General features: G+C 48.9%; 1 protein-coding gene across 5 annotated transcripts in view; it reads right to left on the bottom strand.

The window, feature by feature from the left end:
• Positions 1 to 15,842, bottom strand: part of slc4a11 (solute carrier family 4 member 11) — a 37,408-nt gene that overhangs the window by 17,308 nt on the left and 4,258 nt on the right. For 2 of the 5 annotated variants that reach the window (XM_052086475.1, XM_052086478.1), the window contains exons 1-5: positions 13,839 to 14,110; positions 7,218 to 7,268; positions 6,043 to 6,159; positions 2,054 to 2,097; positions 739 to 967 (exon numbers count right to left, since the gene is read on the bottom strand). In XM_052086475.1, coding sequence (XP_051942435.1) covers positions 739 to 967; positions 2,054 to 2,097; positions 6,043 to 6,159; positions 7,218 to 7,268; positions 13,839 to 13,875 — 478 coding nt within the window. In that variant the 5' untranslated portion in view covers positions 13,876 to 14,110. Of the gene's footprint in view, positions 1 to 738; positions 968 to 2,053; positions 2,098 to 6,042; positions 6,160 to 7,217; positions 7,269 to 13,460; positions 13,552 to 13,838; positions 14,111 to 15,842 lie in introns of those variants that run through there. The other 3 variants (XM_052086474.1, XM_052086477.1, XM_052086476.1) reach the window with 2 other exon arrangements.

Raw genomic sequence — 15,842 nt, 5'->3', positions numbered from 1 at the left:
TGCGTCACATTAATTCGGTAGTTCTGTAAATCTTCTCCCCCCCCCCCCCCCCCGGACTCTCGAGTACATTACATTGAGTGCACTGGTGATTCTTGCGTAATAGCACACTGCAGATGGCGCTATGTGAAAAAAAGCCACCTTCTTTTCGTTGCTTTTTAGTCATTTAACAGCAACAATGAGTGAGGATGGTGCTCTACGAATTCTGCCTAGCAACAAGTGATCACGGGGCTAAGGCGGAACATCTGAGCTCTTGTTCATTGTCGCTATTTAGAAATTTAACAACGTATAAGCTGCAACTGTGCTCCGCGAATTCTGCCTAGCGACAAGTGATTAGCAAAAAAAAACCAAAAGATGTCACGACAGCGGCTAACTAAAACGTCAATTTCTATTGTCTCCGCCCTCCTCCCAGGAGTGGCTGCCGGCTGCCATGTTGGAGACAGAAGACACCACTCAATTATCACCTGGCCCAGGTGTCAACGGCGTAGGCGCGGGGCCGCGGCGTCGCCCGCCCGGCGGTCCCCACTAGACGCCGAGCGGGCCGCAACATGACAGGCGGCGGTCACCTCGGCGAACTTTCGCCGGAAGCGCCAATCATCAAATCTGCTTCTTGTCAACAGGGCAGCGTTTGAGTTGAAATCCACTTCATAAAACCGTTAAAATGTTCCCAATCCCTCCAGGGACACACGATAGATCGCCTCAGACCGTTTCGGGTCTGAGCAGTAGTCGACAGGTACTCACCGTTGACTTCCTGTGCGCCGGCGTCGGTGAAGAGCAAGCTCATGATCTCCTCAAAGTTGCACCCCGGCTCCGGGGCGTTGTCGTCCTGTCCGACGTGTCTCAGCATTCTCTTGAGGACGTCGTCCAGCGACGCCGCCGTCTCGTCCAATAGGATGCTGGCCCGAGCCAGGAAGCCGTCAAGGTCTCGGTGGGCGCGGATTTCCTCCTCGAAGTTCATCAGCTTCACGTACTGCGCCCCACACACACACACACACACGTCGGCGTTTTGAACAACGGCTAGCATGTTAGCAATCACCGCACAAACCGCGTGAGCATTGTTAGCTAAGCTGCATTGCTACACGGTAGCATTCTACATATCCAGAGACACACACACACACACTATAACTAGATTATAATTCATTTTTTTCATGCCCCCCACCCCCCCATTTTACTCAGTACTTTGCCGCCCAAAACTCAAAACACAGCCTGAGATTCTTTCATGAGACGCTCGAGTGGACGGTCAGATGATTACGGTTCAATACGGCGCGTCGACATCCAACCAGCCCTCCCGTCGCCCGCCACCCCCAATCATCACTCCTCGTCCCGGAGTATCGATCGAAGAGATTGACAAAAATCCCAAAGACGAGTGGAAGCCCCCGCTGCTCTTTGCAAAACATGAAAGGACGTCTTGATGGAAGACATAGTGACACACCGAAATTGGCACACTGTGTTTGTTTGCGTGTCTGGAGCCGCGGGTGGGCGAACTATTTTGGGCTCTCGTCGAGTGCGCCTGTTTTTTTTTTTTTCCTTTTCTTTTCTTTAAATAACAATGTCTTCGGATCAAAAGCCGCGCGTAGAACACACGGAGCCGCCGCAGTGAGGATATGCAGACAATCAATCAAGAATTTGACGACAGCATGCAATTCGTAGAAAATATACGGCGCATTCGTTAGTTCTTGGCAATAGAATGAAAATACAGTAAGTCAGTAAATATTACAGCGAGTGCTAACGGAAAGTCATAATCTACTGTTGTGTAAAAAAAAAAAAAAAAGACCTCACTAAAGATGCTACGCTAATGATGCGCCGGGTCGACAGAACAAAATGGACGACACGCAGAGCATACCAAGCAGAGCATCGGGGTTGGCAGGATCACTCACAAATTGTCGCGTCGGCCATTTTATGATTATTGTTATGATTTAACATTTTTTTTCTTTTTTGCAAAATCGGATGAGGATGCCCTTCCAACGGACATGCGCGTTAGCATCTCGAGCGGCATGCCGCTAACCCGGCGAGCTGGTTCAAGCTCTCTTTATGAGCGAAGTCATTTGAGGCTCACCCTCCTGGACGTGTTGAGCAGCACGCAGCCGGAGTCGTCGCTCTCTGCGCGGAAGCAAAACAAAACACAATTAGAGAGGAGGCTTAGCCATCGCACAAGTTTTTTTAGGCTACGTTGTCGTGTCGTAAAAAAGAACAAGTTGAAAAGCCAAAGGAGGCAACTTGAGAGGTAAAGTGTATTTTCTGAGCTGATATTTGAAGCAGAGCTTAAATCGGTGGATAATAATTGGTTGAAATCCAGGGCAAGCAATTCCAATTTTTTTTTTTTTTTGCCTTTGTGAGGCAAAGTTCTGTGTGCCTCACCTGCCATTGAATCTGTGGTTTTATGTGATCAGTAAAAGTAAATAGGTAACATCTGAACGTGAATTAAGTCGATTCGGTGATTCCGATGATGCAATTATAAGCACGTTTGAATTCAAAGAAAATCCAAATCAAGGCCAGAGAAGTCAAATGAATGGAAAGTTTTTGTTTAAAAAATAAAAAAAAATTAAAAACGCATTTACTGGTCTATTGAAACAATAGGCCAGTCATATTTTTGAAAAGGGGGGGTGTGGATGTTGAAGCAAAATTTATTTCTAAAATCAGGACATAATTTAAACCAAAGAATATTCGAGTTTCTTTGAAAATATTTTTTAAATGTATGGAAAAGTTTTTTTGAATGTGTGGAATAATTCAAACACTTGAGAAAAATGCTTTGGACATTTTTTCCTAACTGGATATGAAAAAACATTGATACACAAATGAGATTTTTTGTAAATAAAAAAAATGACATTCTTCAAAACAATATTTTGATCATGTACGAAAATATTTAGAAATGTTTTTTTTTTAACTCCGATACTTATTCTTCTTTCTTTTTTCACTTCTGTACCTCTGTCACATCATACCCTGGGATTGTCTACAATTTCCAAAGGCAAATGAAAAATTAGGCAAAAAAGCGAAGCGGCTGGGGCAGACGGGTCAAGACTCGCCGTCAAGAACGCGTTGCTCAGCAAGCAGGCCCAACCAAATGAGGCGGTGAAGTGAAAGTGAAGACAAGCGCGAGATCTTTCCCCTCCGAAAAAGCAGACGAACAAGAAGAAGGCGAGGAAGGATCGTTGAGAAGCGAGTCTGCTTCTGCGATAACGCTATTAATCTGCACACGATTCCGAGCTCTGAGGCGAGAGAAGAAGACCACCCCCCCCCCCCCAAAAAAACTGCGGCTAAACCTTTTATGCTGGCCGCCGTTATGTAACGCGCGGGAACAATATGATTAGCTTCGGCGCGGGCTTTCCTCCGTGGCCTGTCGGGGGAATCAATGGGAGCTTAAGGAAGACGTCGTCTCTGCTGCGTGACTGGGATCTTTGGGGGAGGGGGGCAGGGGGGTGTGAGGGGCTGCACGTGGCCTAGCTGGCCGACGCCGCGCTCTAATTGCTATCGGGCGGGCGGGCGTGCTAAGAAGATCATTTTTGCATCCATAAAAGAAGATTAGCGACATTAGCGCCTCGACAGATGTGAAGTCATGCTCCTTTTTAACAAATCGCGACAATGAAGCGCGCTCGTCAAATGAGGAACCTAACTAATGACGTCCCACATTGCGAATCGCTGCGACCGAGTCGTTCCAAGTACTGACTACAAACATAAGATCAATCCAACTTTATCTAAGAAAGGCGTGTTTGCCTTTCCTGAAATGAAATAATAGCTAGCTAGCTAGCTAGCTACTGAGTCAAGAGCATCTTCCGATTCTATCTGAGAATTAGCAAGTGGCATAAAACGCTTCCGTTTACTTCCAAGTAGCCAATGACTCGAACCAAATATTGACAAAACACGAAATCTATGTCAGATGTATGAACGGGCTATGTAAACACGCTTGACATGGAGATGTAAAGCATTCACGTCATATTCCGGCGGACATTTTGAATGGCCGACGGGAACATGAAGTCGACTTTGTCCCCCTGTGCAAGGAAAAGTCTTGAGATTTATTCCCGCGCCGACCTTTTCGGTAAACAATAAATCTGCTACTCCAGGGCGCAGGACAAAGTGACGGCTCAATCATATTTGACAAAAAAAAAAGAGGAGTCAATAATATTTGACAGCGATGAGGTCGAACGTCCTCGCGTCCCGTCTTTAATTTGCCGCCATCAATCTCGGACATGTGACGTATCGTTAGCTCGCCTGCAGTTAAGCGGACAAAACGTGCGCCGGTGCCGAAAAGGTTGACTTCGGCTGGAGGAAGAAAAAAAACGAGGATATAACGGCAGCGGAAAGTTAACAAAAAATCCACAGGGGGGGTCACAGCCATCATGGGTTCAGGGAGGCAGCCATTACAAAACACCAGAGGTCACATGACTCATCTCAAATCATCGAAATCAATGAAAATGCCATTCATGCGTTTCAGCCCTCCAAATGACCCCGCCCACAATTTGTTTTTCTTTTTTCATGTGCAAACCTCTTGCCAGAAACAGAAATGATCGCATCATATAATTTTGTACGTCAAACTCGGATTCCCCAAACACTTGACGAAGACATCTGACAGGATTGGCCTTGAAAATAAACGGCTCACAGGTTTGATTTGGATTTGGTTTTCAGCATCGATCGGTGTTCAGTGCCAGTTTGTCTAATTTTATCTGACAGCGTGTCGTCACTTTTGAAGCTGGTGGGCATCTGGCGTTCTCCTGGTGCACCTGGGACCGTTGCCGTGGCAATGGCTGAACCCCCCCCCACCCCGGGAGGGACGGGAGGTGGTGGGGGTGCTACACGGGTCCAAATGGTGTGCACCTGCCGCCTTGTCGTCGTGAAAATGGTACAGTCACACCACCGCGAAAGTTGAGTTTTTCGGGTTTTTGGGTGGTGGTGATGGAGGGGCGGGGTGTAGGGGGGGGTTCTCAGAACATATGACACTGTGTCTTGTTTAGCGTTATGAGTTTTTCGGGTTTTTTCATGGTGGTGGTGGAGGGGCGGGGTGTGTGGGGGGGGGTCTCAGAACAGATGACACTTGTTTAGCGTTAGCATTTAGCATCACTAACATTGCCTGCTAATAGCGTCAGTGCGGTGTCGGTTTGCGTGCGTGTCTGTTTTTTATTTTGTGACCGTTCCGGTTTATTTGCGAACAAACACACACTTTATTCAAATGACGACCCACATACACACACCGGAGACGCACATCATTGTTCGATATCGCAACGTGGTAAAAATAGCCCCGCTAATTTTACTAGCATAAATCAGAAGAAGATGACACCAAGGAGTCGGAACAACTTAAAAGCCTTTCGCCTCGGCCAAACGCTCCCAATTTGGCTCTGACGCGTCAGGATTAGACAACAAAAGCGCCTCCTTGGATCACACCGAGCGCGAGCGTCTCCAAGTATGTTAGCATCTCCGAGGGTGTTAATATCTCTCATGGTGTTACTATTGCCAGGCGTGTCAGCATTCTAAAATACGTTCCTGACTCGAGACGAGTTGGCCTAGCTGAGCGCGGTCGCATCTTTGAGTGAGCGAGTCTCTCGAAAGGCGCGTCAGCAAGTCAGTTAACGTCTTTGAGGGTGTACAAGCGAGTTAGCGTCACTGAGCGTGTCCACATCTTTGAGCGCGTTTGCATCTCGAAGCGAGTGAACGTGGGCGAACGTGTTTTGCATCTTTCAATGAATTTGCATCTTCGCTCAACAAATTAGCATCTTTAAGCGTGCCGCCATCTCTTGTGGTGTTAGCGTCTTTAAATGTGTTCGCCTCAATACTTGAAATGAGCTAGCATCGTTGAATGCGCTAGTCCCTAAAGTGCTAAATGAGTCAAGAGTCTTTGTGTGGGTGAGCGATTAATGTGTTAGCGTCATCGTATGTGTTAGCCTACTTTTGCGCATTAGCATATTGAATGGCCATCTTCTCCCGTGCGCATGCGTCTCCGCGGGCCGGCCAAGTCTGTTGTTAACATACACTCATGCCAAGTGGCGCTAGTATGTATAGTTCTAATATAGTGAGCGCTAGTTCTGCTGTAAGCATCTTGAAGGGGGTAACGCTGACCTGATCCAGGGGTGACCTGGTTGTCGTAAAGATGGACGTCATCCGCAGAGGTGATGGGCGAGTCCTGGACCTCTTCTGGGCCCTCCTGTTCCCCATCCGGCTCGCCCTCCCTCTGCTCTGAGGACACCAAGAAACACCATTAGCATTTTAGCCAAGCTAACGAGACTCATTTGGGCTCGTATCGGATGTAGCTTGCTCTTGCTTTTCAGTGACTGTCAGAGCAACAAGAGAGCTAACGGCACAAAAACGATGACGACCTAATCAGGATGCGCGCGCGCCGCATGTCCGGATAGGGCAACTTTTGTTGGTGATGTGATGTAGCATACAAGCGGTAAACATCACAAGCTGAATGAGTTAGCCACCAGTTACTAATTATCTCGAGCAAAGGCCTTGCCCATATTCCTCAATTCCTGACCATTTAGTCAACATGCAATTATGCAAATGCAATTATGTCCTTGGTCCAGTCTGGGTTTGTGCTTGGAGCCAGAGGCTCTTCTGGTGTTTTGTCCCATTGGAATTGAGAAAAAAAAAAATCACGCCCATTCCAGGACACACAACAGCTCGGCATGGTGTTGTTTGAAACTATTCCAAAACTATAAAACTTAAAATAAATCACTAATCTTTAATTCTACACCTACACACAGTGATGCGCGGGCAGTTCTTGATGAGGCAGATAAGACACGCCCCTTTTTGAGCCGTGTGCCAGCGAGCTCGTAGGGGCAAAGGTGCCGGCAGGAAAACGAAAAGAACGAGGAGGCATGAGCTGCATAGCATTACTCACAATGCTGAGCAATTACAAGCCATGCGTGAACGTCACAGGCAAAAATATTTTTCTTTTTTTTCCCCCCCTTTAATGTTCTGCAGTGATCGCACAATATATTGGCATTGAAAAAAAAACACGAACCTCATGAAAATTGGTTGAATAATTTGCAAGTTGTGACTTAATTTCAATGTCCACGCATTGGCTGTGATAGGTACGTTGCCCCTACCAACATGTCCGACACAAATACGTGTCAGTTGTCCAGGCTGAATCGGCGCGCTGGCGTTTTCTCTTCCTATTTGTGGCTATCTGTTCCTGTTCTCATTTCTCTGTCGTAACATTTGCTGTGTGTACGCTACGTTGGGCTTAGCGTCTTGGTGAAATCGCATGTGAGAAAGTTCTGGTCCAAACTCACCCATTTCCTGAAAGAAGTATCCATTCTTGGACATGCCACAGGGAGGTACCTCTACCAGGAAGAAAGAAAGAACAACAACAGTCATGCGACCTAAAGGGTGGTGTGCTACGTTGCAATAATATGATAGAACGGCAATCCAAAATCAATATGAAACACGAATTACCAGAGAGCAATTGGGCCATACTTGTGCGAATCCAAAAAGATAATGACCATTAGCTCAACTGGCTAAAGGACAGCAGCCAGGATCACAGATTGTTCTGGTAGTGCTAACGATACTAGCAAAACATGACAGAAGTCTACGAGGCGAACTTCTGCCTTCAATGAGGTGACCTGTTAGCAAAAACAATGCTAACGACACATGATGACACAGCTAAAAATGCTAACAAAACCAGATAGGTCCGCGAGGTCACCTGCCTTGCGCTAACAATGCTAACAAAACATAACCATGAATTAGCCACACGGACATCAATATTTTATAGCTATTAGGGAGCAGCGTGGCTAACGCTACATGCGATGGAACAGTCACCGCTGACTTCCAAGTTACTTTGCCAAGTTGAATTGAATACAACTTTATTTCTCAAGGTAGCACAGCTGTATGATTCGCCTTAATCTGACAGCGCAAACATTCATCGCAACATTTTTAGCCACGAACGCGAATATTTCATCATCATAAATTCACATGAAAGCTGATGACTCCCCCCCCCCCTTGCCATGCGATGACCTGTCACTCATCTGGACGAAAGTGACCCGCTCGCCAAGCTTCCAGTACATCGGCGCGGCCGCTGACAAACGAGGATTATAGATTGTTCTGGTAGTGCTAACGATACTAGCAAAACATGACAGAAGTCTACGAGGCGACCTTCTGCCTTCAATGAGGTGACCTGTTAGCAAAAACAATGCTAACGACACATGATGACCAGCTAAAAATGCTAACAAAACCAGATAGGTCCGCGAGGTCACCTGCCTTGCGCTAACAATGCTAACAAAACATAACCATGAATTAGCCACACGCACATCAATATTTTATAGCTAATGGGGAGCTGCGTGGCTAATGCGATGGCCTGTCACTCATCTGGACGAAAGTCACTCATCTGGACGAAAGTGACCCGCTCGCCAAGCTTCCAGTACATCGGCGCGGCCGCTAACGTCGCTTGAAATGTCATCGACCTGGAAGGTGACATTTTCTAAATGCCGGTGGGGGGAAAAAATGAAGCCGGTAATTTTTCCCTTAACCTCGATGAAGGGTCGCTGCTGTCGAACTGTACGATGCTGTTGCTGCTGCTGCTGCTGATGATGATGATGAAATTCACTCAGGCTAAATGACCCTCTCTGGATGTACACAACACTGCGAGGCAACCTCATGACAGCGTCGGCAGGAAATGACTCAAGTGTAGGCCCACAACAATGTGAAGCAACCGGCTGCTAATTTCAACTCCACAAAGCGTCGCGGAGTGAGCCGAAAACGTTTAGCAGGAACACTGACAACATTGACGCGCGCAATGTTGCGGACTGCAAGCGCAACCACCAAGTTGGATGGCAGCATCCAACTTAGCCCGGAGGAGTTTACATCCGTCGGTTGGAGACTGAACAAACATCAAAAAGACGTTGTCAACTTAAAACAGGTTTGGACCACAAATCCTCGGCTTTAGGAGGGACAACTATTTACAGGCGTCCCTGCGAGTTTATTAAGCTGTCTTACGAGGTCTGGGCGGGGGGGGGCACTTTGTGGGCTGATTTTGCCCACGGGGAACTTTTGAAGAGAGAGACTCGCCCCTGTCCGGAGGGCACTTGCATTCTTGCACATTTAAGCCGCGGTGCCACGATTGGGCCTCGGGCGACGTGAGAGCACTAACATGCTAACGACACGCGCTAGCGGCACATGTCGGAAAATGTGCGGACGCGTTGAGTCGGGTGTGAAGGTGTTGAAAGAAAGAGAAATGAAAAGAAAGAAATGACATCGACGGTCAATCGCCCTCCATCCGTTGCACAGTTCACGACGATTTTGTTTCGCCTTTTCGTTCTTTTAGGCGTAATTCCAGCTTCGGCCACTACATGGCGCCCCGCTAGCTTGACACGGTAAATTTGACTCGAGAAGAAGATTGCAAACTGCCAGAAGAGCGCTTCAGATCAGCCTCGATATTTGCCGATGATGACTAAACGTGGCGGCACCGGTTAGCACGTCCGCCTCGCAGTTTCGAGGCGCAAGGTTCGATTCCGGGCGCGCGCCAGCCTTCCCGTGTGGAGTTTGCTTGTTCTTCCCGTGCCCGCGTGGGTTTTCTCCGGGTACTCCGGTTTCCTCCCGCATTCCAAAAACATGCGCGGCAGGTTAATGGAACACTCGAAGATGAGTTTGTTCATTTGGAAGAAAATGGCATTGCTAACCTGTGCAATGGAGACGTGATGGCCGCATTGTTAGATCCAATTTAGAGTGCATTCCGAAACTCTTCCGAGTACTTTTTCCCCAAGTGAAAACCAAACATTCGGCCCTGCAAATTGTTGCCGTGACAATTTAACCCGTACTCCGCACCCGCATAGTAATATCCACGCTTGTAAAAGCAGATCCAGCCGTAGCTTTAATCGCTAATGCAAACAAACGACAAGCAGAAGAAAATGACGATGGCGCGGTTGCCACGGCAGCGGCCGGGAGACCTCGCCGCTCGCCAGTTTCGCATGCGGATGATTTTTGAGGTCTACATTTTCCCTCCCGTCGCCTTGACGAGCTTTAGCGCCGCTACCGACTGTTTTGCTTGACGACGACAAGAGGGAGCCGGGAGCCGCGCAAAGATTTTAGCGCCGGGGTGAACGCCGCATTATTTCATCAATGTTTCCATCCCAACAACCTTGGAGTGCCGCGTTTCAACGGAAGGGGGGAGTGGGGGGGGGGGGTGAGGAGGTGGGGTGGGGGGGGGGTAAGATCTTTTTGTGATCGAATGATGCAGCCTTGCAGCTAAAGAGTGTTTTGGAATGATTGTAGCGGCTAAAAACACGCAAGAGCAACAGGGGGCGCTGTGGCCAGCCAGGAAGGAGTTGAAAAGCCCCGCAAACAAAATTAAAAAACCACAATCACCTTTTTGTTCTGTTATTCACAACAAAAGTTAAAACCGACTGTTATTGTTGTTGCATTTCACCATTATCGGTGAGAAACGACATTTTGCACTTGGATGACATTTACATCGAGAAGGTTAAAAAAAAATTTTTTTTTAAGACTCCTAAAGCTCAAGTATGCCAACATAAAACTCTTTTTTTTTAATTTAAATGAGCGTTCAAGACAAGTGTGACTTAGTCAACTTGTTCTAGACTTTAATCAACAAAGTTGTGACGGGGGTGTCCTATTGTTATTACATTTGACCTGAAATGGTGGTTAATTTTTTTTTTTAAGGCATTAAGCAGGAGTGTGACTTTACTCAACTTTATCAACAAAAGTGTGACCGAGTGTCCTCTTTGTTATGACATTTGACTGTAAAAAAAACAAAAAACAGAAGGCAGTTTTAGAATCTTACATGAGTCAAATGTATGTCATTCACTCCCAAAGACGTTTTTAAACGTCTTTGGAGTTAACGGTGACAGGAAAAGGCAAAGTGGGCTCAAAGCACGCCATCGTCATCTCGTGTGTTGAGTGGAGGTCACGAGACGCAACACAACCAACAACCAATGGGAGGTACGAGTTTTTCAGGTTATTCGGGTTATTCAGGTTCCGGTAACTTATTAAAATTTCTAACGGAAAATATCCTTCCGTAGCAAAATTGCTTGGTAGGGAAAAAAAATATGTTGACGTATTTTCAACTTGGATTTTCGTTTTTTTTTTTTTTTTTTTTTGAAGCGTACGTCCCGATCGGCAGATGGCCGTTGCGCTGAGGCAACCCGAAGCTTAAAATGGCTCTTTCCCTACTTCCACGTCACGCAGGCTCGCTGTGGTTTCACGTCTCTGAGTTGCTGGTTGTTTTTTTTTTTTTTTTTTTGGGGGGGGGGGGTTACATCCCTTACGCACGCACACACGCGACTTTTCACGTGGTGTGACCTGACAACATGCGGCATTGTTTTTTTTTTTTTTTTTTTTCCTCACGGGGAGGAAGGCGGCGCGGCATAAATGAAAAGCGGCAAGCGAGGTAGCGGGAAGGGTTTTGTGCTCGGTGGCGGCGGAGAGAAAGAGAGCGTAAAAAGAGAGGGGGGGGTGAGGGGGGGGGCAAGAAGACACTAAGTTGGCGCCTGGATTTAATTGAGCCGAGGCAAGAAGAGAATGTGTGAGCAATTAGCAGGAATTCCCTCGGCTTGAGCTGGCTGGCGCACGCCCGTAGCGCCTTCGTGTTGTGTCACATTAAACCTGGATTAGCTTTGCAGGCAAACATTTTTTTTTTTATATTCTTGACTGTCATACAAGTGCAAAAATGAGTTTAGCGCCGTTCGGTGTAAAATACAAGAATCATTATTGTCAACAATTTTCACTGTCATACAAGTGTAAAAATAAGCGAACCACTGTTCAGAGTCAAATGTCATAACAATATAATGCCAAAGGGCAAAGTTGAGCTTCACGAGCAGTTGAGCAACTGTTCACACGATTTTGGCAAGCTGCACCAATTCAACGTAACTTCCGATCATCGCCGCGAAACGTCGTGTACTTGTCAATCACAAAAAACAACAAAGGATAGGGGAAAATTCACAATGGCGGATTTTTTTTTTTTAAGCGTGCGAGCGCGCGCACGTTTTTCTTCCCCTCCTGATGATGCAATTTCACACGCGTGTGAGCGCGTGTAGAATTATCCGAGCTACTGTTAGCGCGCGCGCGGCTGACGACCGCGTGCGAGTGTGCGCGAGTGTGCGCACGTGCCGCTCTTGTCGTCTCCCGATATTTTTTTCCCGCGTACATTTGCATGTGCGTGCCCGTGCGCTGTAGAATCATTTGGATGCGTGCGTGCGTGCACAGATGGCTGCTCGCAAGCCGCAGTGTGTCAGATGCGTTGCCAGCGGTGAATACTGATCAGGGATCAGTGTCACGTTGGCACGCACGCACACCCCCCCCCCCCCAAATTATTATACCGGCGCACGCACGTGCGCAGACACACACGCACACACACAAATACACTCGCAAAAATAAAGAACCGGGACATGAAAGCGCGTCACACTCACGCGACAGGTGACAACGTGACACTGTGTCACGACTCACCAGCAGGGGGTGCCGTCACATTTTTAGTGACAGAGGCAACGGACGACGGATCGCGCGCGAGTGCGTTCCTCGCGGTGACCTTGATCGAGCGGCGACAACATTGAAAGCGGAGGCCACCTGCGCAAAGGATGTGCGTTTGGATTTTTCTTGAGATTTTTTTTGGGGGGGGGGGCATTTTTTTGGGGGGGGGGGGTCGAGTATTCTGCCAATCACGCCCTCAATTTATCGAGCAGTCGGATTCGCTACATGAACCAAACCGTAAGGCGCGTGTGATATCCGTGACTTTGGAGCGTCTGTGGCTTTAAAAGACGGAGCCTGGGCCGGTGAGTGACGTGGGTGTCGTCGAATGAGCCGCCTTAGGATCGCCCGCGTGTCGCGCCACTTGCTGTTTGAATGACACATCCAAAAAATGCCACCGTGATGGTGGCATCCAAAATAAATCACGGAGAGAAGACCAAAAAAAAAAAAAAAACAGCTGCGAAAGTGTAGTTGCACAAGTGTGCACACCCCCGGTATAACTGGGGTTTCCATCTTCGTCGGAACAGTTTGGTTTCTTTTTTTTTTTTTTCCATATCGTCACCACGATCAACTACGGGGCCGTGGATCGTCGCCGATGAGGCGAGATGAGAAACGCTTCGACTGGCATTCCCACTTGCCAGGCGTGCCTAACGAGGCGTCCCTCCACACCGGCCACCCTCAAGGGGACTCGAGGTCAAAAGACCACCTGCGGCCCTTTGCTAGCGCTCAACGCTAACGAGACCGTCAGAGACGCGGCGGAGCGAGTGGCGACGGCGGCGGCGGCTCGCCTTCGTCATCTGCAACTGATATGCAAATGAGCCACGACGCACACCCGCGTTATCCCGCAGGGGACACGCTGTTGCGCACACATCTCGATCTCTGCGCGCGCACCCGCACACGCGCACGTACGCTAGTACGATCCCTTCCCGGACAAAATTGAAGTGGGTTGGCACGCGCATCGCACCTCAAAATTCACTCTCGGAGGACACACACACACACACACACACAGCACCTCTAAAGAACTCCTCAACACACCCGCACGCGCAACCAAAGTGCATGATTGCCTTTTCTCCGCATTCCAGCTGCTCCAGCCGGCCAGGTACGACGTTTGTCAGCCTCTTGACATAAACAAGACGAAAGGGGAAGAGAGGGGGATTTTTTTTTTTTAATGTGTACGCGTGTGTGTGGGAGGGGGGGGGGGGCTCTTCCTGGAGGACCTCCTCCAAGCAGAAAAAGTCAAATATGAGTCAGTTGCAAACGGAGCGAAAACAACAAACATCTGGTGTGGAAATGGATTAAAAAAGGGTAGGGGGGGTGAAAAAAAGGGAGGGGGGGGCTCATAAGAATGAAGGGGTGGGGGGGCTCTCCCTGTTTTCACCAGGAAGGGAACCCCAAGGTTCTCCCCCAGCGAATGAGGCGGCGGAGGCGCTGCGTTCACTTACCCAACGGCACGAAATGAAGAACTTTGTTGGTCTCCATGTCTGCGCGCGTGGCGGCGGCGGCGGCGGCCGTGGCGTGGAATACACACACGCACGCACGCGCGTGTACACACACACACACACACACACACACTTCCTCTTTCCGACGGAGCGTCCGACCGCCTCCCTCCCTCCGTCCGTCCGTCCCCCCCCCAGGCCCACAGTCAACCCATCATGGTGGCGTTCCCCTCCGCGCGCGACATCACCTTCCCGCTCGCTGAGTTCCGACTGACGCGCGCGCGTGCGCGCGCACGCAGTGACTCAGCCCAGACACACGCCGCCGCCGCCGCCGCGGCGCTGGCGGGGTCCTAGCGCCGCCCTCCTACGATCCTCGCCTCGCGCGTTGGCTTGTTCGTTGGTTTGTTACTTTCCCAAGTCATTCAACGAAAAAAACTTTCTTCCATTTCCATCGATTATAATTCGGTGGCTGATTTGCTCCGTCGGAAAGTGTCGTCGATCAAAAGAGTCACTCAATCAATCGGTGGCTTTTTTTGTTTTTTTAGTTTTACGAGAATAGCATCTTATTTTGAAGGACCACACATTCATTATTTACTCGTGTCAGATTGTGTGGCAGTGAACCATTTCATCATTTTAGAAAATAAAGCTGAGTTTATGTTGATGGTCAATGTTGATCTTTTTTTTTTGTGCTTCAATGTGCACTTCCAATTTTTTCGAAAATAATATTTCAGAAATATTTTTCGGGTCTCTTAATACTGAGGCACAACATTTGACTGACTCTGACAGAGAAAAAAAAATAAATCTGCCTTTTTTTTTCCTTTTTTTCGATTTGAAAAGAATTAATATCGGCTGATTAAAACGTCCGGATGATTAATCGGCTGGGCCATAAAATTTTTTGTCACTGTACTGCGACATGACCGCGAATCAGATCCGGTTGCTATCTTCCCAACAAACGGCGCTCCACGTCTGCAAATTCCGTAGCATCATGCGCACGCGGCTGTGAAGCGGCGGCAGCCGAGCGAGCGTCGGTTGCCTCCCGCGTGACTCCGCTCGCTTGCCAAAGGTCGCTCATTTGCATCCGTCTGCATATCCAAAACGGCCGCCGGCCCCCGTTTTGCATTTTGGACCGTTTGGCGCCGACGGTTAGCCGCCCGCGTGTCGGAACGTGTTAGCTGCATGCGCTACCTGCGCGCGCGTTCGGGCCATTTAAAGAAACAAACGAGAAGAATCGCTTCCGATTGAGGAGCGTCGCCAGTATATCGGAGCGCCGACACGTGTGCTTGTGGTTTGTGGGTTTCCTGAGCCGTCGCAGGCCACGTCAACAAACTCGGCGATGTCATCTTGTGCTTCGGTGCCACATTAGCCATCGCTACCCGGCCGCTAAAAAAAGCGCTGAAAAAGTGTCGGTCCCGATTGGACGCCGCAAATGCCCCGGATGGGCACATTTGCCCCGGCGACTGATCCCGCGGCAACGTTAGCATGGCGGCTAACACGACTCGGCAAAACTACTCGGGAATATTTTGAGATTTGTCGACAAATTACAGATGGCAAGGCAGCGCCGGGAAGGCGGCGGGCGACACGCTCTCTCATTAAGCGCGTCGGCTGGCCGGCCCGGAGGGCAAATGAAAGCCTTTGCGGGTCGGCGCGGTCGGCGTTGGGTGGGCGACGCCGTCTGCCAGGACCTGCTGCGGTTAAGTGAGGACCCTCACCGTCTACTTAGTGTCAGTCAACAAGCGGGGGAAGCTCCTGCGGATGATTTCTAAGCTTTGAAGGAGGTCGCACGTCGCGCGCTAGACAATGGAAGTCAAGGCAAGTCAAATTTGATGACGGGGTGGAAGCCGGGGAGTCGGCCTCGGTCCGACGTCCGCTTGTCCGATTGTAATTTAGCGCCAGTCCAATTTTGGTCAACAAAAACAAAAGAAATTGGAGTTGACGAAATGAAATTTTGATCACATCTCGGCCAAATTGCCGGTCACGCACTTGACTTTGGAGTCAGCCAATCCTCCATCG

This window comes from Hippocampus zosterae, chromosome 14 (genome assembly GCF_025434085.1).
Source record: "Hippocampus zosterae strain Florida chromosome 14, ASM2543408v3, whole genome shotgun sequence".
In the NCBI taxonomy this organism is placed as follows: domain Eukaryota; kingdom Metazoa; phylum Chordata; class Actinopteri; order Syngnathiformes; family Syngnathidae; genus Hippocampus; species Hippocampus zosterae.
This window is presented reverse-complemented; position numbering and strand designations above follow the sequence as displayed.